We start from the raw sequence: 27,405 nt of genomic DNA on the forward strand, positions 1-27,405 counted from the left end.
AAAGATCATTATAAGAAACAAGTTAATTTGGTATTTTTCTAATTCTGGGAATTAATATAAACGTAGATAAATTCTCAAGGATAAATTCCTGGCAAAAATCCCCGGAATATATGTCCAAAAACCTCTAAAAATGCCATAAAACGACAGGCCCCAATTTAATTCTACAAATACGGAGTTATTTCGGAATTTTTCTAGCTCCAGGAATTAATATGAATGTAAACAATGTATATAGGTTCTCTATGATAAATTCTGGCACAGAATTTGTGGGAATTAATGGAAAAATTCCCTAAAATGACGTAAAAATATGCTTAACGTGCTTAGCATACGAGAAAGCTTAGAGATTCTAAAAACACGAAGTTATTTTGGAATTTTTCTAATTCTGGGAAGTAATATAATTTCAAAATGTATATAAATTCTCTATGATACATTCTGACTCAGAATTTGTGGGAATTAATGTGAAAATTCCCTAAAAATACCGAAAAACAAACGTCTTCTTCTTGTGCTACGTAGACGAGAATCTTAGAGCTAATTCTAAAAAGACGGAGTTATTTCGGAGTCTTTCTAATTCTGGGAATTAATATGAATGTAAATAATATATATAAATTATTTATGATAAATTCTGGCCCAGAATTTGTGGGAATTAATGGAAAAACTTCCTGAAAATGCCGAAAAACAAACGTCTTCTTCTTGTGCTACGTAGACGAGAAGCCTAGAGCCAATTCTAAAAAGACGGAGTTATTTCGGAGTCTTTCTAATTCTTGGAATTAATATGAATGTAAACAATGTATATAAATTCTTTATGATAAATTATGGCCCAGAATTTGTGGGAATTAATGTGAAAATTCCCTAAAAACGCCGAAAAAACAAACGTCTTCTTCTTGTGCTACGTAGACGAGAAGCCTAGAGCCAATTCTAAAAAGACGGAGTTATTTCGGAGTCTTTCTAATTCTTGGAATTAATGTGAATGTAAATAATGTATATGAATTATTTATGATAAATTCTGGCCCAGAATTTGTGGGAATTGATGGAAAAACTCCCTAAAAACGCCGAAAAACAAACGTCTTCTTCTTGTGCTACGTAGACGAGAAGCCTAGAGCCAATTCTAAAAAGACGGAGTTATTTCGGAGTCTTTCTAATTCTTGGAATTAATGTGAATGTAAATAATGTATATGAATTATTTATGATAAATTCTGGCCCAGAATTTGTGGGAATTAATGGAAAAACTCCCTAAAAACGCCGAAAAACAAACGTCTTCTTCTTGTGCTACGTAGACGAGAAGCCTAGAGCCAATTCTAAAAAGACGGAGTTATTTCGGAGTCTTTCTAATTCTGGGAATTAATGTGAATGTAAAAAATGTAGATAAACTCTTTATGATAAATTCTGGCCCAGAATTTGTGGGAATTGATGGAAAAACTCCCTAAAAACGCCGAAAAAACAAACGCGGAGACACTGGCGATGCGCATCCCGCCCCTCACTTGTCCCTCCCGCAGCAGCAGCAGCAGCAGATGTAAACAAACCGAGTCAGCCGCGGAGTCGGAAGCTTCTTCGCCGCCTTTATTTGCCGCCTTTTTGTCGCCGTTTCCCGTCGGAGTCCCGACCTCAGCCCTTCAGGATGCCTCGGGTGATGATCAAGGGCGGCGTCTGGAGGAACACGGAGGTGAGGAAGGGCGTCCTCCCGCCGGAGGAGGCCGTGAAATGAGGCGGGTTTCGGGGGGGGAGGTCTGACGGGAGGGAGACGTTCCTCCTCCTCCGTCAGGAGGAGGAATTTGTTTCTTCGTTATCTAAACGTATTTTAGGATTGCCATCCTAAATCCTGCTCATTTACATCCTGTTTCAGCCTCCCTGTAGGATGGGGTGTGCGCCCGTTCGGTTGGTCGTATCCTACGCTCCGGGTTAGGATGAGTTAGCTGACGTCAGACGTAGTTTGTCAGTCGACGGGATTTTTTAGGATTTACATCCTGAATCCTGCGTAGTCATATCCCCAAATTCAACTTATTCGGATCCTATTTAGCCTCCCTGTAGGATGGGGGGTGCGCTCGTTCAGTTGCATCCTACGTCGGACATAATTTGTTATTATTTGGAGTCGTTTTAGGACATTAATCCTAAATCCTACTTGTTTAGTTCGTATTTAGCCTGCCTGTAGGATAGGCTACACGCATCTGGTGCCCCGAATGCATCCTACGTCAGGGGGCTTGGGTTAAGTCAGACGTAATTTATTGTTATTTACCTAGCGTTGTAATTTAGGATATTGGTCCTAAATCCTACAAATTTAGATCCTATTCAGCCTCCTTGTAGGATAGGCTACGCTCATTTGGTGGCCCCTCGTATCCCATGTCACGGTCGTTGGGTTATGTCAGGCGGAACTTATTTAGCATTGTAACTTAATGTTTCAGGATATTTTAGGATACGATTCCTAAATCCTATGAATTTACATCCCGTTCAGCCCGCTTGTAGGATAGGCTAGGCTATGCTCATGTCATTGGCTAGGCCTCGCATTCAGGTCTGGTTTTCCCGTTAATTTATGTATTCTGGGGTCATGGCATATTTAGGGCCTCCAGGGGTGGTAAAGGCCCCCTTGGGGGGCTAGGTAAAGGCAGGTCTGATTAGGCTGCACTGCCCTCCTAGGCCAGACCACGGTAGCCCTCTGTCTACATTAGTCAAAAAGAACTCGATACATTGCAACTAAACCTCCTCTGTGGCATTGTACCCTGACTTGACTGGGATGGGGTTTGTCCCCCCCCCCAAAAAAAAAATTCTATAAAGATGTAGTCAATGCGTTTGGCATATTCTGCGATATCTTGCGCCCCATATTATTTCAGGAGTTTTCCTGGCCATAATTGTACATTAGCTTTTGCTATTCCCCATAGTTCTGTGGACAAATATATAACCTAATCAGTCAAGTTAGGGAACATCTGCTGCCCTGGGGGTGTACCCTAAGTAGGCTTTTTTTTTCCTTTTGCTAAAAATTGCCGTTAGACCTCATACGTCCCAACCTTAGCCTCGCAAGGAATTGCAGCAGGCTAGTTAGGTAGTCTAAATATTTTGGTAGACCTTAAGCTAAGGTGAAACTGTACAACTAAACCACACTACATAACACACCATAGGGGGGCTAGTGCCGCCAGTGCTCCTCTTGCGCTGCACTGTAGGCATTTCTCGAACTCCTGCAAGGGTAGGCTCATCCGGTTAACGAGCCTCACAGTAATAGATAATGTATGTTAGCACATATAGGATTTGTGTATAGATTTGCATATCTTAATTGCCTAGTATTGTATAGTTATGAGGACATAGTTATTCAAAAGGATTAATTGAAGGCAGTACGATTTTGCATTCACTACAACAAAACATTAAATAACAATGCAGTTATTCCCAACAGTAAATGACAGTGCAATTATGCAGAAACAAAAAGGATACGTAAATTCAAAGTTATCAGACGGTCCAAGGAGAGAAGAGAGTGAGGTTCGCGATTCCACATGCTTTCAAACCCGCAGGGTTCGATAGTTGCAACTTGGAAATAGGAGATTTCAAGTGATTATTGACCTATGACTTTACACAAATAAAGAACGAAGGATGGGGCTTCCTTACAAGTGGTTTGGCAGACAAGCAGCACATGAAATCGGCACGAACACGCATGATTTTAGCACGGACACGCAGAGTCTCGGCGCCAATCTAAAAGTGATTTAGTTTCGATGCAATAAAAATATCCAAAGCACATGAGATGAATTAGGAATTACTTAACACAACCACACTACTTATCAAAATCAGTTAATTGAAACAAACACTTTATGTTAAGAAATTCAATCTAAGAAATCTCCGACAATCTCGCTCAGAGATGGGAGATGGCCAGATTGGTGCCGTATTCAAAATTTGAACACTTAGCTACAGCCATTTTCATTCCTTTTACTGTACCTCCGTTCATATTCTCTATCTTCCATCGTCCTTTCCACCCCCTCCTAACAATTGATTCATAGTGCAACTGCTTTGAGGTTTTCCTCCCACCACACACAATCGTATATTCTATTCTTCTGTTCTATAACACACCAATGTCTGAAATACCAATTCTTCTTTCGTCAAAAGGTGCACAAATGAACTTTCAAGAACGGGAAAAATTGAAGAAATTACGGTAAATATACTTCTAGCGCATTAAAAACAAAAGCGTTGTTAGCATTTGGCATTTCAAAATAGCGTTGATTAGCCTAGTTTGGGTGGAGATGGCAGAGTAGGTACTTCAACAGGCAAAGTGAACGAGAAGGAATCATGAAATTTAGACCATAAAGCTAAACACTGAAAATAAATGACGTGAAGTACAAGGATCCAAAGGTGGGCAGCAAGACGACATAAAGGAACTACGAATTGAGAAGTAGAAGTCTGGAAATAAATCTTCGGGTTCTCGATACCACCAGAACCAGTGGCCTTTAAACAGAACACTAAGATTGCCCAAAAGATTTAGAACGACCACCGTTCTCGTCGCAGATGTTTTCACGTCTGTTGCGCAGACTGCGTCAGAAAACTGCCTGGCGGAAAATTGCCATTTAATAAGTACAATTTAAAAAGACGAAAGGATTGCAAGGAAGAACCTTTACTCTCAAAACTCTATGAGAATTTATTTAAAAAGATGCCATTTACTACTTATATACAATTTCTAAAGTAATTATTTGAATTGAAAACCATTACAATCAAAACTTGACTTGAATTTATTGAAAAACTTCACTTGGGAATGTTGACATGTAAAGAATATGGATATTATATGCGATGCCCTTTAAATACAACATTTTAGCATTACTGTCATATTTTGAAATGACGATTGAAAGGAAAAACCATTACTATCAAGTGCCCATTTGCCTTTAAATTCTCATCTTACAAATAGCAAACACGTCTTGTAAATTTTCCAAACAAAGAAGAACTTTCAGTATCAACTATATCAACAGTCAGTATTCCTATGTCTTCTTTTGAATTTGCAGTTTTGAAATCTCTTTAGCCCCTTACGGTGTATGTGATAAAAAGACATTGTGGTCGATGATTTGCGACATATGTACCACCTGAATGGCAAGAATGAAAGTACTGTGCTATATTGGGTTGCCCAAGAGTACACAAGGACTCTCAGAACGGTAATACTGAAGTTTTAGAGAATTGAAATAACCATATACACTCATCAAGTCAAGATAAACTCGAATCTAATCAAACTCAACGAGATTTAAAAGTTGAAATGGCTTCTTCTCATCAGTCAAGTCGTTCCTCAGTGTCTGAATTTGCCACCAATGTGGACTTTCTCAATTGCCACGTCTACGTCATGCGGCTACGATATTCCGTTGCAGTTTCGAAATCTTTCTTCAACGTGACTCTGGAATAAGTGATGGCCTCAGAATATTGATCTTTGTGTCGAGTGAAGGAAGGGTTGAAAGATCTTAACCGGTACAAAAATTGGGCGGTCGATGGTACATTCACGATTGCTCCTGAAATTCCTTACCAAATTCTCACAGTTCACAGTTCACGTTCAGATCGAAAATGTAACGGTCCCTCGAGTTTTTGCCCTTATGCCAAACGAAACCGGGGCTCCCTACTTAACTGTTTAAAACAAAATCGACGAACTAGTTGGCGATACTCGTTAAAGGCAGTAAAACATGTCTTTTCTGATGCTAATTATGTTGGCCGTCTGTTTCATTCTGGGCAGGCACTGTGCGGGAAAATTATTAACATACGAGCAAGACAACAATAGCATAATTTATGTCATATTTTCAATGTGCTTATATAGGAATTGAAAGAGGAACACGACGCCACAGAAATGTACCGGTTAAAATTTGGAACGTTCATTCAAATTATGACAGTACTAATAAAACTTATAAAATGTTGTACTTAAGTGCATCGTATATAATATGCTTCTTTTTAGGCGTGTCAACTTTCCAAGTGAAGTTTTTCAATAAATTCAAGTCAAGTTTTGATTGTAATGACTTTTATTTCAAATAACTATTTTATAAATTGTATATAAGTAGTAAACGGCATCTTTTTAAATAAATTCACATAAAGTTTTGGTAGTGAAGGTCCTGCCTTTCCAACCCTTTTCGTCTTTTTAAATTGTACTTATTAAATGGCAATTTTCCACCGGGCAGTTTTCGTCAGTTATGCCATAATGGCAATGGTAATTCACCCACGGGAATTACCGTATTCCCAACGACAGTTTTCCCACTGAGTAGATCCATTCCTGCATTCTAGTAAATGGTTCATGGGTTTCAGGGGCATCAATCTTATTTATTTATTCATCGTCTTTTCGTGTCACTTATCTCTGTCTCTGTGCAGGATAGTTTCCCCCTTGGATCCCCCCCGGGGATTAGCGCAGATTGTCGACGCCGTCTGCAAGGGCTTCAGCAGAAGAGTTAGAGAAAGAAACTGATTCTGTGTGGTCTCCTTGCCGCCTGGAGTTCCCGTCGGGTCGTAAATAAATAATTTATTTCCATCTTCATTTCGTATAATCTCTTGAACCTGATTTACCTGCGTTCGTTAAATACATTTCCCAGCGATGACGTTTTTTCGTCAGGCCATGTCGTCAGACTGCTCATTTTGCTGTGAAATGCTGTATAGTTAAGGTAGAAATCGTATTGAAGTGCTGTTAGCGTTGGGATGTCGTTAATTCAAGCGCAGTATAGGGTCTTCGGTTCCTAACAGAAGTCGAGACCCACCTTGCGCCAGTTAGGTTGACGTAATGCTGTACTGTATATCGTTGATCATTTTAGTCATTTTTATATTTAGGAGTCGGTTTAACATTTTTAAACGACTGTAACCCCAGAATTCGTCCGTAACCCTAACCACACCAGCGCAGCCTCACGAGAAACATCCCTTCCCGCAGGATGAGATCCTCAAGGCGGCCGTCATGAAATATGGCAAGAACCAGTGGTCGCGTATCGCCTCCTTGCTCCACCGCAAGTCGGCAAAGCAGTGCAAAGCCCGCTGGTTCGAGTGGCTGGACCCCAGCATCAAGAAGACCGAGTGGAGTCGTGAAGAGGAGGAGAAGCTGCTGCACCTCGCCAAGCTCATGCCGACGCAGTGGAGGACCATCGCTCCCATCATCGGACGAACCGCTGCTCAGTGCCTTGAGCGATATGAGTACCTGCTGTAAGTAGCGTGTCGTTATTATTGTTTAGAACAAATGCACAACCATCTCTTGATGAATATCTCAACACAAAAATGATTCTTTCTTTGGGGAAAAGGTACCTTTTCTGTCGAAATATTTTGGGATTTTGTAGAAGACTGGAAAAGAATCTACAATGTAGCTTTTATTTCACGCATCGCAACTTTTATTATATGGAAACAAAAGAGAGAATCCCTTTTTATTTGATGTTAAGACGGAGGACTGAAACAGAACGGTATTCAGAACGTTATATAGAACAAAATTTATCTTTTCTTACGTACGTTCGTCTTCTTCAAGCGGCAGCCACTGCTTCTTATAGTGCGATCAATACACAAAGGCTTGTGATTTTCGTCTGCAAACTGGGCCGTGAAAAAATGTCTGTTTGATGATGGAAATTCAAGTCTCCTCTCACCAATCATTGGCCTTTTTGAGTAACCTTCCAACAACCCATTTATTCCCTGTCCTGTAAATTTTCTCTTAGTTTTTTTATTTGGATTTTGGACACCATAAACTATTTCTGCATCCATATAACCTGGTACCATTTCTTCGTCCTCTGACTTACATTATATGTTGCACACAGTTGATCAAACCTGTCCACTTTCCCTGTCTCCCGTGAACACCTCACTATAAAACCTTTTGGTGTCTGTGATAACCGAAAAGGATCTGCAGAGTATGGTGCTTCACAATCCCCGCCACCATCATTATTTCTACGGCAACAAATGCTGCGATTGCTTCTCCTGGGAAACCATATTTTCAGTGACATCTTCTGCCCCATCACTATCTTCTTGTGTCTTGAAAGTTCTTGGTTGATTCCTGAAGGATTCGTGATTGCCTGAGATTCAGAATGAACGAGAATTAAATCAAATGAAGGCGAAAGCAAAAAAAATCTAGATAATAAACAGAAAACTGTTGCAAATTAAATACAAGAACGAACAACTGGCCAAATCGATCGGGACCCATTTTTCATTTCCCGGACGACGTCCTCTCTCTCTCTCTCTCTCTCTCTCTCTCTCTCTCTCTCTCTCTCTCTCTCTCTCTCTCTCCATTTATATTTATGAATAGAAGTATATGTACAGTAAAACCCCCGTATTCGCGTTCTCATGGTTCGCGGACTCGCGCATTCGCGGGTTTCTCTGTGGAACATATCTAGCCATCTTTCGCGGAAAATTCGCCCGTTCGCGGTATTATTCACTGAGAAATATTCACTAATTCCAGTATTTTCATATAGAGGGGTTTTAAGCATTCGCGGATTTGACCTATTCGCGGGGGAGGGGGGGGGGGACGCATCCCCCGCGAATATGGGGGTTTCACTGTACATAGATTACCCATTCACACATTAAACGACGTTCGGAGGCTGCCGGGAATAAAGAGGGAATGCTCTCGGCCGCATTCAAGCGTCCTCGATCCTCACCGTGGAAATATCTAGACGCAGCCACATTCTTCCTTCCCGGCGTCGGTGACCCCGGTAGTTGTGACGCCAGATCACCCACAGTTAATCAGTCATTCTTCCCTCCATCTCACTCTCCTCAATGGTCTCTCACGTCCGCAGCGACCAGGCCCAGAAAGGCGACGACGAAGACAACGTCGACGACCCGCGGAAGCTGAAACCCGGGGAGATCGACCCCAATCCGGAGACGAAGCCGGCTCGCCCCGACCCCAAGGACATGGATGAGGACGAACTGGAGATGCTGTCGGAGGCCCGTGCCCGTCTGGCCAATACCCAGGGGAAGAAAGCCAAAAGGAAGGTCAGTGGGTTGAGTTGTTTGGAGGGTAAGATTGAGTACAAGGTCCTCTTTGAATTAGCTGCGTGTTAACCTTAAAGTTGGCAACGCATTCCTTTTAAATTTGGTTATATATTCCTCTTAAAATTGGCTACACATTCCTCGTAAAATTGGCCACACATTCCCCTTAAAGTTGGCTACATATTCCTCTTAAAATTGGCTACGCATTCCTCGTAAAATTGGCCACACATTCCCCTTAAAGTTGGCTACACATTCCTCTTAAAATTGTCCACACATTCCCCTTAAAATTGGCCACACATTCCTCTTAAAATTGGCCACACATTACTCTTAAAATTGGCCACACATTACTCTTAAAATTGGCTACATATTCCTCTTAAAATTGGCCACACATTACTCTTAAAATTGGCTATGTATTCCTCTTAAAATTAGCCACACATTCATCCTAAAATTGACTACACATTCATCCTAAAATTGGCTACACATTCCTCTTAAAATTGGCCACACATTCTTCTTAAAATTGGCTGCACATTCCCCTTAAAGTTGGCTACACATTCCTCTTAAAAATGGCCACACATTCTTAAAATTGGCTACTTATTCCTCTTAAAATTGGCTACACATTCCTCTTAAAGTTGGCTACACATTCCTCTTAAAATTGGCTACACATTCCTCTTAAAGTTGGCTACACATTCATCCTAAAATTGGCTACACATTCCTCTTAAAGTTGGCTACACATTCATCCTAAAATTGGCTACACATTCCGCTCAAAATTGTTTCATAGTGCAGTTTTCTTCCCGTCGTGCCTTTCAGCGTCAGCGTACCCTAACGAAAAATGCTTCCCTTCCAGGCCCGCGAGAAGCAGCTGGAGGAGGCGAGACGCCTGGCCGCCCTCCAGAAGCGCAGGGAGCTGCGGGCGGCGGGCATCGACCTCCCGCAGAAGCGCAAGAAGAGGAAGGGCGTCGACTACAACGAGGAGATCCCGTTCGAGAAGCGGCCGGCGCCGGGCTTCTACGACACGTCGCAGGAGGCCTACGACCCCATGCAGCCGAACTTCAAGAAGCTCCGGCAGCAGCACCTGGACGGGGAGCTCAGGTCGGAGAGGGAGGACCGGGATAGGAAGAAAGACAAGCAGAAGTTGAAGCAGAGGAAGGAGGAGGGCATCCCCAACTCCGTCTTCGAGAACGGCGAAGCCAAGACCAAGAGGAGCAAGCTGGTCCTCTCCAAGCCACAGATCTCCGAGGACGAGCTCGAGCAGGTGGGGCTGGGGGGTTGGGCCTGCAGCTGCTTTGGGGTCTGGCTCTCTGATGAGCAACAGAGTCTGTTACAGGAACAGAATGGCTGTTTTACTTACGAGAAATCTAGGAATATTCAAGTGCAGGCTGTGAAATAGGGTCTTTGTCACTTAACAGACTTTTGTTACTTGTGAGAAATCTAGGAATATTCAAGTGCTGGATGTGAAATAGGGTCTTTGTCACTTAACAGACTTTGTTACTTGTGAGAAATCTAGGAATATTCAAGTGCAGGCTGTGAAATAGGGTCTTTGTCACTTAACAGACTTTTGTTACTTGTGAGAAATCTAGGAATATTCAAGTGCTGGATGTGAAATAGGGTCTTTGTCAGTTAACAGACTTTGTTACTTGTGAGAAATCTAGAAGTATTCAAGGGCAGGCTGTGAAATAGGGTCATTGTCACTTTACAGACATTGTTACTTATGAGAAATCTAGAAGTATTAACAGACATTGGTACATATGAGAAATCTAGAAATATTCAAATATAGGCTCTCTCTCTCTCTCTCTCTCTCTCTCTCTCTCTCTCCAGTACTCTGGAATGTAATCCTATCTTATTTTCCAGGTGGTGAAGCTCGGCAAGGCCTCAGAAGCTGCCCGAGAACTCACGGAGGAGGTGGGGGGCAGCGGGGCCTCCCAGACCCTCCTAGCCGACTACACCGTCACCCCAGGGCAAGCCATGCGCACCCCCAGAACCCCGGCAGACCTCGACCGCGTGATGCAGGGCGCCCACGACATCATGGCCCTGACTCACGTCGACACGCCCCTCAAAGGCGGTCTGAACACCCCCCTGAACCAGCAGGACTTCGGGGGAGTCGAGCCGACGAAGGTGGCGGTTCAGACGCCCAACACCGTCCTGGGGACGCCGTTCCGGACCCCCTCCGGGACCCAGATCATGACTCCGAGCAGAACGCCGGGGGCCGTCACCCCCAGAGGGCAGCAGCAGCAGCAGCCCGGGGTGCCCTCAGCTACCCCGGGTGCCACGCCGATCAGGGACAAGTTGAGCATCAACGAAGAAGGGGCGCTCATACCCATCGACGACCGGCAGGCCCTGAAGGCGTACCAGCGGAACATGAGGGAGGCCCTGCAGAGCAGTTTGCGCTCCCTGCCAACGCCCAAGAACGACTTCGAGATTGTCGTGCCCGACCAGGAGGACGGCCACGACGGCGAGGAGATGGAGGACAGGAGGGAACCGGTGGTCGAGGACCAGGCCGATTTGGACGCGAGGTAACGCTAATGAGATTCGTCTTTTCCTGTATTTGTCTGTGTGATAAGAGTGAAGGTGACGAAAAATGCCAGATTCTGCTGAAAGAAACTCGTCTGAAACAAAATAAATTACATTTTACGTCCCGTTTCCAGAGCAGTGTCAGATGCGGCTGCCCGCCGAGAGGCGGAGATGAAGAAGAGGTCGCAGGCGGTGCAGCGTAACCTTCCGCGCCCGCAGGAGGTGAACGCCACGGTCTTGCGGCCGATGCACGCGGACGTCCACTTGTCCGACCAGCAGAAGGCCGAGGAGCTGATTAAGAGGGAGATGGTGACGATGCTGCATTTCGACGCCCTTCACACTCCTTCCACCACGGGCCGGAAAGGTAGTAGTCGTTCGGTGGGACCCGTTCACGTCCACTTTCTTCCCTCCGCAGGATACGCCCCCCGGGGAAGTACGGTCGTGGCGCCGTCAGTGCACCTCACGCTTTGTGCTGTAGGCGTCGTTACTTGCGGTCCTTAGCAGCGTCCCTGTCTGTTCCTTTTCCCTTCCACCTTCCTTCCTCGACCCTCTCCCTTGGCTTGACCTTTGAGGTGTCAAATAAAGTAACAGTAGGCGTGAATACACTGTTGAGATTTACCGTGCGTGTAAAATTTTGGCTGTTGATGTAGGGTGAATCTTAAGATCACTGGGGTCGTATCTAGGGAAGGGGACAAGGTCACATTCCATTAGGGGGGTCGGGGGGTGAGCCCCCCTTTTTCAGCACGGAGTAGCCTTCGTAATTTCGTTAGTTTTTTCGGTAGAAGGCTGATTCTGGGCTCAGATGATGACCCAGACTATTGTTTATTATGTCTTGACACAAAGTAATTTTGATCTCTGGGGCAACCCCTAATCAATGAAACACAAAATTTACCTTCAAAAGCATATAAATGTGATTTATTATACAGAATTTATTAGCCTTAAGCAGACATATTCCTGGGAGTGATACACTGATTTAAACAGAAAACAGATCGTAATGTAACATATGAAAAATAATGATAATTTTCCTCTATGTATGATTAAAATAAAAACAAAATTACCAATTTTCTAAGGCAGACATCGAACACAGAGCAACCATGAAGGTGTCTATAAGTATTTTGCCGCATGTAATATTTCTACCACGAAGGAAACCATTCTGTAATCTCCACTAGCATGAATCTGTGCATTCAAGATGCACTTTTATGCACGAACACACATGAGAACAAACTTTACGGCAAGTGCACTCCACGAGTTCCCGGCAAACGTGAGACGCTTCGGGAACTGTCATCCTGGGGTCAGGTTCTTCCATTTTTGGGTCATGGTGCTGTAGGAGAGCGTTTTGAGTTGGAGGAATGTACTCAACGTTTTGAATTCCTTCACAAAACGTAATGCGGCGGAAGTCGTCGGTAGGTCCAGATTTTCCTCCAAATATCTAACAAAAAACTTCTCGAGTTCCTTGGAAATAGCTGAATCCTCACTGTGAATGTCTGGAAGGGTTGTTGCACGAGATCGCAGAAAACTTCGGTCGGTTCTGGTGAAGATCTTTTCCGTGCCTTAAGACAAATTGCTTTTGAGCATCCTTTGAAAGCAGAAGTTGTGTTACAGCCTGTCGTTTTGACAGAGGGAGTGCAACTGATCGGGTAGGACCCAGTGCGTTTGTCACTGAGCCAATATCTAGAATTCTTCTCTTTTTCCCCACTTCCATAAAGATCATGAATGTGGCAGTCTTGTTGATTCCATGGAATCGACCATAGCGGCCAATTAAGATTACCACGACATCAGAATCTGACGTCTTTACAATAATAGAGGTGCGTGAAGACGTCAGTGCGTGGAGAATATGTACTACAATTCTGGTGTCAGCTTCTTCCTGTCTGAATTCACCATCCATTTCTTCCCCAGGGCCAATAAGGCGCACTGCATAGCTGTCAACATCAGCTATGTAAACATCTCCCATGCTGCTATCTCCTTGCATGACAGTTTCCGTAAGAAAGCGAAACAGCTCGGTCTTGTTCTGAGGGATCAGAGTCTTGGGAGAAACTTTTAACCTTGACTCCTTACCTCTGTCACTGCGAATTTGTTCCTTGGTTGAATGTTTCCGGTAACTGTCCCAAACAACATCCACTTGGCAGGCTTTGCGCAATTCCATTTGAATGAGTTTGAGCATTTGGTTTAAACCATAATCCCGGAAGGTGTGAATTCCACGAGGAGTGAGAGAATGAACGAGGGCCCCTCCCTCCGTCGTGAGTAACCGCATCGCACCGATACAGAGAATTGGAGTCATTTTCATCGTCACAATGGCTGACTTATTTGAGTGGTACTTTTTCTCCTCGCTGTGGGCCATTGAAGGTGAAAAGCAATGTGCTTCGTGCGCGAAAAAGGTTTCAAGGTCTTGTCCTTGTTTTCTGAGGCAATATACATTCCGCTGAAGAGGGATGCACTGGACCTGAAGAATTCTTTGACTGAGGTTTCCGACATCCTTTGATTTTAAAGATGAGAATATTGTTCTTTTTTATGGGGTGATCCACTGGGAGAGTCCTCTCAGCAATTACTTTTTGAAGATTCACTGCATTGCTTTCGTCCAGTCTTTTCCAGTTCAAACACTGCTTGACTGTTCTCACTTATCTCTCCATCAAGGTTGACCAAAGCTGTCAGGTAAAGGAATGGAGTTCCCTTACTCCGGATAACATCAGTGAGGTTACGTACACCTTCGGCAAAATTTGAATGCCGTTTCTTTCCCTCATCGTGGCGGAATACATCGATGTCTTCCTCCCAAGAGCTTGTTCTTGTTCTTAGCCAAGTGAACAGGTCGACGCTACAACCATTTCGCCAGTGATGTCGAGTCTTGAGTAAGGCCAATTATTCCACTCCTGCCTTTAATAATCTTGTCGAGTTGTTCGTGGGCCTGGTCGACCGCGAGAGCAGAGAATCGCTTCTTGAATCTCTTGATCACAAAATAGCCATTTTGAAAAGCCTGGAGTGTAAGTTCGTCGAGTTCCACGAGACCTTGAATATGAATTGAAAGCCAACTTGTGCAGTTATAATGGTCAAGATGTTGGTGAGTGCTCCGTTGAAGTGATCATTCCTCAAGTAACATCTCTGGGTGCAACTCACTGTGGGCCTCCTGCAACAACTTCCTCAGTGCTACGTCTGTAACTTGTGGGGCATACCTGAGAAACTTCAGACTTTTGTGAACCGTCCTGACCGTTCCAGGAGATCCCCAGTGCATTTAAGGAGATGCTTCTCTGTGTGAACGCCTTCCGTCATCACCACCGAGTTCCCCACAAGGCCAGGCTGAGACCACTGTCATTTTTTCATTATGGCAGAAATTGGTAAAACCAGAACCACTGCCAACGTTAGAACGAACTCTCGTCTGTCCATTACCAGGTCCCTCTCGAGACTGGAACGGAGAAATGGCTGTGCCGTAAAAGGGTTCCCTTGCTGTGCGAGAGGAAGGATTGTGGTCAATATTATCACATGCAGCAACAGTGTGTAAGCCTAGGTGGAGTCACAAGCCCGTCCTTTGAAAACTGGTCAATAACAGGAAGCCCTATCTTCTTCTCTATGTATTTTACTGTATTTTAGCTTACAGACAGACCAAAGCTAGCTAGTTCATCGATTAGCTGACTGCTTCTGAACAGAGAACGAGCATATGAACCCAAGTAAACTGGAAGTGGTGTTTCAGTGATTTTGCACTTCTTGATCTTGGAGTTGAACATAATTAGTTGGCAAATGGAGAGTAGTTGCTTGTTGTTGTTCTTCTGCATCTTCTTCGCAGGAAGGACCAGATATCATCATACCTGTGCAACTGAAACAAAGCCAAGTGAATCAACAGCTTGGAAGAGTGAATGTAGAGATCTGCGAAAACCAGTCAGACAGGAAGAGTGGTACTTAAGTTCGTCAGCCATGATATCTCCAACTGCAACTTCCGTCGAAACCTTGCCGTCTCCCATTCCAGTTGCCTCCTCTTTCATGAAGCTCGTCTGTTAAGTCCAACGGAAAAGTGGATCGCAAATTATGTAAGATAAGCTTCAATAGACAATTACATGAAGATGGGATCACATCCAGTAGTACGACGCTCTACTTATGACTTCTGAGTATTCAGACAAAAGCTACACTTCATAAACTTCAGTAAGAATTGTAGTTCCTACTCACCTTTTGAAAGTCATGTCATTTTATTTCTCTGTGTAGCTGGTTGACTGCAGAAAGGGCAGGTCAGCCGGCTCGCTCTTCCTGACTCTCTGCTAATTCGAGTAGCTGGGTTTTGTGCCTCTGAATAAGGCGGTCAAGAAGGCCCCCTCGGTTCGCCCTTCTACAGTTCTTACGCCACTTTGCTTGATTTTGAACTCACTCTTCGACAGTTGGGTCGGTCGTTAAGTTCGACGGATGCCCAGCGTCCCGAAAAGTGTCAACCATCGCTGCAGAATTTGCGTAGGTCTCGTGTTTGTCGACCAAAACTTCGTTTCCTGAGGGACAGACCAAGTCCTCCTTGGTTCCCCGTTGACATGTTATACATCTCGACCGGTCCGTTACGTGATGTTAGACAACTGGAACTGTAGACGAAGAAGAGAGTCGCTGTAATATTATGAAAAGGGATTGAAAGTCCTAATGACATTATATTCGCTGTAGGCTATTATATACAGCAGAGGTTCCCAACATTCTCGCTACCAAGGACCCCTTTAAATGGGTTTCCCTACGGACCGCCTGTATGTAACTGCAATATCTTTTTACTCTCGTGCTTATTCTTGTGTGTACATACATAAATACACACATATACATGTGTGTGTGTATAATGGAAGTTGATATGAAAAGAAAAAGCACGATGAAGGAAAATGATGTATGAAATTCTCAGTTTGATCTGTGGACCCCAGTTTGGGAGCCACTTGCATACATTATTGAGCACAAAAGAATAACGTACCTTCTCGTCACCTTATTCGGAGACGTGAGCCTAAAATCAGCACTCCACGCCAAAAAATAGTGGAATTACGAAGGCTACCCCATACTGGAAAAGGGGCCGCTCCCCCGCCCCCTAATGAAATGTGACCTTGGCCCCTCCCCTACATGTGACCCAAGTGGTCTCAAGAATCGCCCCATATCAAACTTTTACAAGCGTGGTAAATCTCGATGAAAAACATTTAATAATTCACACCTACTGTAAAGGAAGTTGGTTTCAAGTGAAAATCTGTAAGGCTCCTCCGACTAAATTTTTTCCTTAAGGGTATCGGCGGGGTCGGGGATTAATTTTGAGTGACGGTGTTCAAACTTCCACAGGTTTTACCTCTAGTTTGGCCGAATATGCATACAAAATTTCAGGTGAATTGGATGACAACTTTTTTTAACGAATATTTTTCTTTTAAACATAACTTTTTTTTTGTTTTTTAAAGTACGTCTCCTTCTTTATTTATCATTCAATATTAAATCTTAGTAAAAAAAATTTTTGGACAGAAAAAAGAAAAATAAATTTGCCGATGTTCAAGTTGCTTTTTAGATTTGTAAAATCCATTCATAAATAAGGGAGTTTTTAGAATTTGAATGTAGAAAAAGTATGTTTTGAGAAAAATGCAGTTAAAGTTTTGCTAACCATTTATTTTGCTTTTAGAAGCATATAAAGTTTCTTGGAAAGGCCTACATGACACCTGCTCCCCTCGTTTTTCTAAGAGATATTATTCCCTCTAAAAAAAAAACCTTTATCACTTAAAGAAAATAGTTTATATTATTTTTGGGGCGGTATCATAGAACGCCACTCTACTCTTCTTCTGCCAGGTTTTTAGGTGGCTAACGAGCTCCTCCTTCATATCCTCCTTTTGACGTTCTTTGCTTCTTTCGCTTTCTTGAATGCATAGCAGACATTCGTTTCCTGGTCTTCTCTTTCATCTGAAGGCCTTTCGGGCTTTCTCCTGTCGTTTTTCTCATAACCGGCAGCAACGAACTTGCTGCATAGCCGATATTATGCTCCGTTGCAGCAACACGAAAAGCAAAGGTCGCAGTATCCTTCCCATGAAGTGTGACCTTTGGACACTTTGCCCATGTTTTACTGTTGAACGATTCATTTAGGTTTTGAGTACGACCTTTCGCACATCTTTGCTGTAAATCATCCGAGGAAAGCTCTTCAAATATTTGGCGAACTGGGATCATTTGCTCCTCTGTAAGTTGGAGTTTTACTTTCATCTTCTTGTGGCTCCTGGGAGATACATTCATTGCCAAATCACGATTGTCAAAACACCAGCTATTTTTGCCAACAGGACACTGAGGATGATCATGATCTTTATCATCACTAGTCAGATGTAAAAAGATTGCCATTATATTTTTTTTCATGGTAACTAAAGGGTCAGTGGGATCTTTAGCTCCATTTCTTACTGCAATGCCAAAATATTTTCCGATCTTGATCACCGTGCTGTCACTCAATTTATTGAGTCCTCCTAAACATAACTTTGTTTGGTGTTGTTACATATTTCGAAACATATTTCTTTCTCAAGGCCATAAGACGAAAGACAATCCTCTTCTGAACGAGGTTTATGCATTCTTCCTTGAGCACTGGGTATGGAGTGCCATAAAGACCAGTGCCCTCATTCAAACTGCATACTCCTTTATATGCCGTCGAATCCCCATCACCAACAAATACTTTATATATGAATTTCCTGTCTAGTGATCTTTGCCACAATGCGACAGCACCAGCAGCTTCCATATTTCCAGAGGCTTGGTCAAAATTTTTTTTGCATTCTCCAGACTGTATATGTTTTTCATAAGCTGCACCATATTGTTCTTTTGTTTTCAGTTTATTATTCAAAGTACTGCAGGAATTACATATCTTACTGAAAACTTCGCCATCAAGAACAAAGCCAGTGTAAGCCTCGGTAACAACTCCTATGCCAATAGGAGATTGATGTCCCCTTTTCATCCAGGTGCCATCATATATTACCTCGATAGGTAAATTACCATGTTCATCTGGTTTGACCCCAATGCCTTCATAATAATCAAATATTTCTATCAACTTCTTTCATGGATTCCTTGAAGGTCTGGTCAGCAATCCGTTCAATATACTCTTTATAACGTTCGTACGTCACACTGACACTTTAGTTTCAAGTCAACATCAAAACTGTTTTTATCAATTTCGAGTGTTATGTTGCGGTCACGCTGCCTGCAATACGTTGAACTAAAAGCGTCTTTTAGAACTCTCAAGGGTAATGAAACTATTTCTCCATCATTGCTTACACTTAGAAGATCTTCCTTTTCAGTTATATAGCTTCTCAATAAAAAACTTCTTAGGTTGGCTCCTGATGAAACAGCGACATCACCTGCTACGTCAGGGACAGCAATTACATCTTGAAAATGCTCATTATCTTCCTCCTCATCAGATAACTTCAAAACAAAGTCGTCGGTGCCATCATCATCATCATCTTGATATATTTGTTCAAGGGAATAATAGATTTTACTGGGAGCTTCGTAATAGGAAGTACTTGGTATCTCCTCAGCACACGTGGTTGGTGGCAACATATGAGAAGCCATATTAGCTGCGTTTATACTTTCAGCTTCCAGATAAGTTCTGATATTGCGAGAGCTTGCTTCCCTTCGCTTACTAAACTTCTTTTTTGGCATGTTGGTAATATATATAATAAAGAACTGATGTCCAAAAGTCCGAGGAAGTGTTGCAATCGACTGAAAATAACAAACATATGATTACATAAAAAAAATATAAGAATTCTCTCTCGGGACAACTGGCTGGCGTTATTCAGCCATGGGAAGAGTTGCCATCTCTATCAGGAAAACATATTGTACGGCATACGAAAGAATACGCAATGAAAAGAAATACAAATACTTGAAGAATGAGTGCAAAATGAAATAGTGAAACCACCCCTAACCAGACCTTTAATTCTCTACTTGGGTGTGGCCTTTAAATTGGCCTTTAAACCATTTAAAAGGCTTTGTATCAACATTATCTTAGGCGTGGCAATGGCCAGGACCCATATCTGTGGAAATATGACGATAACTCATTTTCAGGAATTTGAGCCAGTATCACCAAAATTACAGGCCGCCGGTACCCTTAATGTTAATTTACTCTATAAACTAACTTACAACTAGAAAATGGAAGTTTGGGCCCCTTTCACAATACTGGGTGGCCAAAATTATAACTTTGTAACTCTCAAATCTTTTATTAGCTTGTCTCCTCGCTTAAATTTATTCTTGCCTCTACAAATCTCTCGTAATTCGCAACAGATTCGCCGGGGGACATGCCGGTGCTTTTACGTACCGACACGTTCTCCCCGTAGTTCCTTTTATCGGAACATTCACTACTCTTCTTTCGATGCTCCAGCTTATCATTTCTACATCTCTAACAACTCGAGCATTTACTAAGGAAATTTGTGCCCGTGTCTACTAGTCCACAGTACTGACCGTGGTTTACGCTAACTCATTGTAGGGGCTTTTCTATTTGACACAATTGGTGCAGAATTATGGGAACAGATTCAGAGGTTCAAGAAAACTCTTCTTTTCCTGTCCTAATTTATTAACCTTAGTTAATATTACAGTGGGCCGAAGACCTCTAAACGGAACCTTATCCTGATTTTATTTACGTTTGCCACAGTTTAGCAGTTATCATCTTTCAATACTGAACCTGACTTATTTCCCACTTACCACTAAAGTTTACCAAAACAGTCCTCCTATACTGAACTCACCCTAACTTAATACTATCAACAGTCAAAATATTATCAACAAATAATCCAACTCTGGCTTATATCCCAGTCAAGTTCCTTATCTTTCTCAGCTCTTCATCTCAGAACAGTCCAAGATAAGTCAACACACAATTTGGGGATCGGTACGGAGTTTATTTTCGCTGTGACATCCAAGCAGGAATTACTTTGGAATTTCTTCACGCAGTCCTTTTCCGCACAAAAGCCCTTCTCTCTTCCAAACGAGAATCTTAAGTGATTGACATGACAACTTCCCACTAAGGCACTTGAAAACGGTTCGGCCTCGCCAGCTGTTCGACCGCTTTGGTAGCGTCTTCCGGTTCAGGAGAAGGGAAGCCGGTTACTCTACCCTGTCACACTCAAACAAATTGCAAAGAGAAATGACTTAGCCTACCACGACATCTCCGTCTCACTCACCGAACAAACTTCTGTTTCGTCACCTACTACTGACGGCACAGATTCTGCTTCCGCAATGGTCTCTTCCTGTGTAGGGGCTTTTTCGAGCTACACGATTGGATAGAATGATGGGAACAAATTCAGAGGTTGCTAAATAGAACTCTCGGCTTTCCTTAACCTACTTGATTTCCTCAGATGTTACAGTGGTCTGCGACCTTCAAACAGAACTTAACCTTAATTTATTATCCTTGATACTACTGCTACTACCATCAAAACTTTTCTTAACTTCAGTCTTATTCTGCAATCCTCCCATAACCATCAAAAGAACCTTAATCTCAATCTCATCACTATAGTTCTTCGAAACTTATTCCGTATTCAGTTGTAAGACTACGGGAAAAAATAGCAAAAATACTCCTAACTTCTCAAGCTGCTTACTCCGACACACTCGGCAAACTGCAAGTAAAAAAAGGAAAAAAAAAACAGACTTAACGAGTGTTCTCCTTCCTGACATACAAAACAAAGAAAAAATCACAACAGCAAAAACGAAACAATCATTCCACACATGAATCTAATTGGAGATCATTTATGCTAGCAGGCACTCTCTCTTCCGCCTTCAGTCCGTCATTTGCTGAATCTCTCAACCCGTACCACACGCTCTCAAACAGAGTCTCTGCAGAATCTCAGGATTTATATCCTCCTATCTTTTCTGCGGTTGTCTCTCCGTGTAATCTGGACATCAGAATCGGACTCGCCCAAATCTTCCAACATTCTTGCAGTTCTTTCATCCGCACCTTTCGTTCTTTGCAGATACTCAAGAGGCTGGTGATCCTTTCGTACTACAAATTTACACCCACTTCTTCCAGCTTCCGCGACGCCGCATTCGCCAATCTTTCGCGCTCCTCCGCTGTCCTACTCACCACCCAAGTATCGTTCTCATCAGATGTCCAGACCATCTTGGTCTTGCAGATCTGCGTCATATGTCTCTGCCAGTTCCTCTTACGTAATACGATCTTCTCTGCCTGGTGCACTCTGTCAGTGAATCTCAGTATTGTATGGTTACATGATCTCTCTCTCTCTCTCTCTCTCTCTCTCTCTCTCTCTCTCTCTCTCTCTCTCTCTCAGGATGCCAAAGGACATTTTTATATACAACTGCTCTTCAGCCCCTACTTGACAGCCCGTTTTAGACGCCAGCTATTACATTCGGTACTCAGGACTGAATTGAATCCTTACACTCCTCCCCCGCAAAGACTCAACCAGTTTCCTGACTTCGCTTTGTTTTGCCACTTTTTGTCACTTTCGATTTTCCTTCGTTTTTGTTACTTTTCGGTCGTCTCGTGCCCATTTCATCTTTCAAACCTTTCTAGAATTCTCTGACGTCTTCGTTGAATTCTACCCATTTCTTCTGCAGTTGTCGTGGAATGTCTTGCAGTTGCAATTGGAACTTCAAAAGTTCAAGTGAAGATGGAATGCATTACTACCCTAAAACAATTCTTGTATTTTAATATTTACTTATACTTTTATCTATTTATTTAAGAAAAATATTGCATTAATATAGTCTGCAGAGTCAAGTTATTCTTTACATTAAAAAAAATGTCCCTATCGCAAACAAACAGTGATTTACAAATGAAATAAATTGAAGTTTTATGAATGTAATCCTTCCCAAATCCCAGTCAGTCTTTCGTCATCATCATCATCATGAAAGGTCCTCTGTGAAATCCTTCCATTACGAAGGTCTGTCTCTTCCATAATGGTGCCTTCAGGAGGATGTCCAGGGGGCACCATCACACGCTATTCCCCCAGGGATTGTGCTAAAGAGCCATCACCACCTTCCTTTTCATCGTTATCTCGTATGCATGTCGAGGAACTTCTGATTTCGCTCATGGAAGTGTAGTGCATTTTAGGCATTACTTCATGAGGATATTGGGAGCCTACAAGACTTTTGGTTCCATACTTATTCCCCTTCTTCCATTTTACTTTTCTCTAATCTATTGTTTCAGGTGCAATTGTTTTTTTTTCATTTATTTTTATTGATGGATTTATTTATTTATTTATTTTTTTTTATTCATTTATTTTCATTTATTTTTATTTACTTTTATTTATTTATTTTCATTTATTTTTGTTTATTTATATTTATTTATTTTTATTTTTTCATTTATTTTCATATATTTATTTATTTTTGTTTTGTTATATATTTTTATATATTTATTTATTTTGTATTTATTTATTTTTGCTTATTTATTTTTATTTTTTTATTTATTTTCCCACTATAAAACATCAGCGACGCATCTCAGAAATTCTTTCGTCACTTTGTCGTAATTCTTGCACCGTTTTATATTAGCTGTTACATGAAGTTTTATATATGAAAATGTGTGCAATTTCATGTAGAATACAACAAAAAACAACCCATGGTTGTAGCTTTTATCAGTTTGGAAATATTTTCATATAAATCACGATATTGTTTCATGTTGCACCGCTCAAACCTTTTTATTCCTCTTGATTTTTCTTTCAGCGCTGAATGGCCGCACTGTAGCGTCCCTGTTTTGACGAACCGTCCCATGCCAATTTTTCCCCATTCGGAGAAAATAGGCTTCAGAGATTTTTATATTTTTCAGAGCGTCTAGTTCGGTTGTATTTTGAGGAAATTTGGTTATTTTTGGTAATACAGCAGTTTCAACATCATTTTCCAGTCGACCCCTGCATATTCGCAGTTCCGGATTTGCGGACTCAACTGTTCGCAGATTTCTGTATGGGGCGTGTACACATTATTCGCAGTATTTTTCATAGAGAAATATTTACAAATTACTGTGTTTTCTTATCGTTTTCATGACTGAATGCACCTTTTGTGATAAAACTGTTAAAATATTCTAGTATAATTATTTTTAGAGGGCTTTTTGGTGTTTTGAACTATAAAATAGGCAGTTATAAGCATTTTTAGAGGGTTGCCAAGTATTCATGGATTCGAGTTGTTTGCAGGGGTTGGGGGTCAGAGGTACGCATGACCCGTGAATACCGGGGGTCGACTGCACTGCAGTTTAAACATTTTAGACCTGGTCAAATTGTTAGCCCACCAAAACTAAAGTCTTGTGTCCCTTTAACTTCCAGTGTCGTGACAGAACGACCTTCGTGTGCTAATCCTCGTCCCTTCTGCCCCCACAGGCGGAGTCGCAGCCGACGCTCAGCACAGAGACCACCTGGAGAGACACCCGTACAAACGATACTCGGAGAACGAGCTCGGGGACGCCAAGAAGATGCTCAAGGACGAGATGGGGGTCGTCAAGCAGGGGATGGGCCACGGGGACCTCACGCTGGACGCCTATTCGCAGGTGGGCCTGAGGAATCCGGAGAGCCGATGGGTTTCGGGGATGTATTCGTTGCCCCAGATGGACAATCCGTGGGTTTTTTCTTCGAGGAACCTTTTATTTATGATTATTGTGTCTGGAACAAATTGTCGCAGGCGAGGAATCGACGGACATTTTGCACGACAAACCCTTTACACTTGATGGTGTTTCGTCTGGGGCAAATTGTCGCGGAACGAGAAATCTCTGAAAGAGAATTGTCTGATGTTTTCTGTAATGCTTAGACGGTAGTTTTGCCTGAAATCTTCAGCTGGGAATCCTTACGGACCGAGTCAACGAACTGTAATAAACACCAGAGAGAGAGAGAGAGAGAGAGAGAGAGAGAGACAGAGAGACATAGGAAAAGGTGATTGATAGATAAATGTGAGGGAATAGAATATAAAACAGAACTGAATAAATTCAGGAGACTTCTCCAGCAGCAGAGAGAGAGAGAGAGAGAGAGAGAGAGAGAGAGAGAGAGAGAGAGAGAGAGAGAGAGAGAGAATCACTACTCAATTTAGTTGCAGCTAAATTAAAACTTTTAGTAAATTGACTTTTTGTATCGTATTTAACATTCCAAGATATGCAACTTAAATGATCTGATTTGCTTAACTCTCTCTCTCTCTCTCTCAGCCATGATTCTGCGCTGGGTATCAGTGCTGTACCAGAAAGCCCCTATGGGGGAGGGTAGTGCCACCAGTGCACCTTGTCCTGCGAGCTGTAGGCGTTACTTAATAACGTACTTTCTTCAACCCTCTACTAACAGCTGTTCAGTAGTGCAACTTAAAAAGGTATGCCTTTCAAACCTTTTTATTCCTCTTTATTCCCCGTAATTTCCCTCCCAGTTCCGAATAACTGCCGTAGGTCACGGTGCGTGACCCTTGACCGGGATTCTACACATAATTCGTTCCACAGAACGAAACAGGTCTGAAATTTTGTCCGAATCTTTGGTATTTTCAGTTTTTCCAAAAGTATTTCCGAAGTCGCAACACATTAAATAAGACCTGGTATATAACTGTGATACCGAGGGTATCGGAACGAGGTCGCGTCGCCGACCTGACCCTGAGAAGGATTAAAAATCGGTCGTCGAACTCCGGTGCATTCATTAGAGCTGGGATAGACCCATCCTTACCATCGTGGGACTGGGGATTGTTTTTGTAGCTTTTGAGGCTGAAAAATATATATGTATGTAGAATCCACTGGTCATTCTTTACTAGATACTCCTCTTAGCCTCTCGATGTTTTAGACCCCTGCTCAAGACCGTAAACCAATCCTTTGGGTCAGATTTAAGAATGTTAATGCAGTGGTCTGATTTCATAAGCTTTGGCAGTTTCTCTATACTATTGCCAATCTACACTTGGTAATCTGCGAACATTAACCACTTTAATATGACTCCATTTTGTGATATATTTCTTTTTTCGGATGAGCCCACGATGTGTATTTCCGGCGCAGTTTGTTCATGTGTTCGTTAATGTCGACTTCTGTGAGATGTGACATTAGTTATAGATAAGCGATAAATTTGATCAACGTAAACTCATAGATAAGTAATAAATTTTATCATCGTAAACTCATAGATGAGTAATAAGTTTTATCAACGTAAACTCATAGATAAGTAATAAATTTTATCAATGTAAACTCATAGATGAGTAATAAATTTTACCAAGGTAAACTCATAGATAAGTAATCACCGTCATCAACATAAACTCATGGATAAGTGACATCTCGTATCGACGTAAAAATTGTCCGGTAGCGAGTCTTTGACTGATAAACCTCTGTCTTGCAGGTGTGGGAAGAGTGCTTGGCGCAGGTCCTCTTCCTACCGAGCCAGGGAAAATACACAAGGGCAAGTTTGGCGAGCAAGAAGGACCGAATAGAGTCCCTGGAGAAGAGGCTCGAGCAGAACCGGCAACACATGGCGAAGCAGGCCAAGTTAGCGGCGAAGATGGAGAAAAAACTGAAGATCCTTATGGGCGGATACCAGGTGAGCTTCCGATTCCATTTCGCTGCTCCGGTTTCAGTTCGTTGAGGCTCGAGTTGAACCTGTAGACACATCTGGCAATAAACGAAGGCTCTAGACCCAAGCCGATCTCACCAGACGACACTTTCATCCGTCTCTTTCCAGGCAAGGGCGGCGTCCCTCGGCGCAAGTCTCCAGGACTGCGTCAACCAGGTGGAGACGGCCGTCCTCGAGATGTCCACGTTCACCTTCCTCAAGCAGATGGAGACCGTCGCCATACCGCGCCGCCTGGCCACCATCTCGGAGGACGTCGCGAGGCAGACGGAGCGCGAGAAGGAGCTGCAGAGACGGTACGACCAGTTGCAGATGAAACTGCGCGGCCTCAAGGGTCCCGCCCCCACGACGAATGGCCTGGACCCCCAATAGCGGTATCTGGATGAAGTCGGATGAAACGGACCCACTTTGTCGTTCTGGTGCGACCCCACACTTTCGACAGACAAGAGGGACAGAGTTTTGGAACTTTATGTGTTTGTTCAGTGGGGTTTTATCAGCCAGGTGTGGAGAGAAGTTCGTAGATGCGGGAGCGCAGACTTTGTAGCCGCCGTGACCCAAGCCAGTTAGACGTTCAGAGAGAATATATAAATCACCTTCCATGTGCCAACTCCTTTAGATAGTTGATTGTTTCCAGTGGAGTCGGAGCTTGACGAAAGACACACCGTAATTAACGTCGAGTATTTCAGCCGAACTTCTAAGTCAGACATTTAAATTATCTTATTGTTAGCTTTTTTGAAGATCACATTTCGAGTTGGGAACCGGCAGAGATGCGTAGTGTCCGATGGCTGGAAAATAGACCCGAGATGGTTTGGACTTGATGTGAGAATGGGTGAGGGTGAGGAACAGTCAGTTGGAAAAGTCAGAAGTTGGCAGGACTTGGGGGACCTGTAAAAAAAGGCCTAGGGAGTCACACAAAGGGGATGGATGATGAAGACATTGAAAAGAAAGACTCATAACCCATGAAGGGGAAAACCTTACGTTAAGTTGTTCACGATGGCAGTGAAAAAGTTCCTTCGGTTTGCGAAAGTTTGGCTCGAGAGACGAGCGCTGTCGACCGACCGCTCGGTGCTTGAAAGAACGAGTTGGAGCGGTCGGACAGCGAGACGGAAGAAGGGAGCGGGAGTGGGGTCGAGCGAGAGGGTAAACACGCCCGTCGTTTCCATTCGCCGTGGGAACATTCAGCGCCATCAGTGCGCATTGGCGCCAGCGTCATCCATCATCACTCTGAGAGTTCAAGCTTTTATTAAGTGGATTTTTATTGTTAAACTTTTGGGATTAAATTATCAATGGACCAAACTGTGTCTGTCTTTTATTAATCTTTTCGTTTGACTTTGTCTCGAAAAACTCGTGTGGTGGCCGAGACGTTTTTCATGCAATGGATTTGCATACAGTCATATCATTATAAGAACATAATTGTATTATCATCTACAGCAGCAAAGCTACAGGTGTAGGCCTCCACATAGAATTATCTGTCTTGTAAGGAACAATTGTTCCAGGTTTCAGTTTGGGGATTTCTCATAAGTAACAAAACCTATACTACAGCCTACTCTTGTCAAGTAACGCGCCTGTTAAACAGTTGTATAGCCTTCGAGAAAGTTAACCACAGGGGATT

The 27,405-nt window shown here is 42.8% G+C and overlaps 1 protein-coding gene across 1 annotated transcript; it reads left to right on the forward strand.

Moving 5' to 3' along the window:
* Positions 1-1,475: 1,475 nt before the first annotated feature.
* Cdc5 (cell division cycle protein 21) lies at positions 1,476-27,092 on the forward strand. The gene is made up of 9 exons (XM_067103159.1): positions 1,476-1,657; positions 6,839-7,104; positions 8,670-8,865; positions 9,707-10,114; positions 10,711-11,372; positions 11,505-11,734; positions 23,604-23,770; positions 25,566-25,763; positions 25,905-27,092. The coding sequence occupies exons 1-9, from the start codon at positions 1,613-1,615 to the stop codon at positions 26,163-26,165; spliced, it is 2,433 nt and encodes an 810-aa protein (XP_066959260.1). The 5' UTR covers positions 1,476-1,612; the 3' UTR covers positions 26,166-27,092.
* The last annotated feature ends 313 nt before the right edge of the window (positions 27,093-27,405 follow it).

The sequence above is a fragment of the Macrobrachium rosenbergii genome, unplaced genomic scaffold (genome assembly GCF_040412425.1).
Source record: "Macrobrachium rosenbergii isolate ZJJX-2024 unplaced genomic scaffold, ASM4041242v1 60, whole genome shotgun sequence".
In the NCBI taxonomy this organism is placed as follows: Eukaryota; Metazoa; Arthropoda; class Malacostraca; order Decapoda; family Palaemonidae; genus Macrobrachium; species Macrobrachium rosenbergii.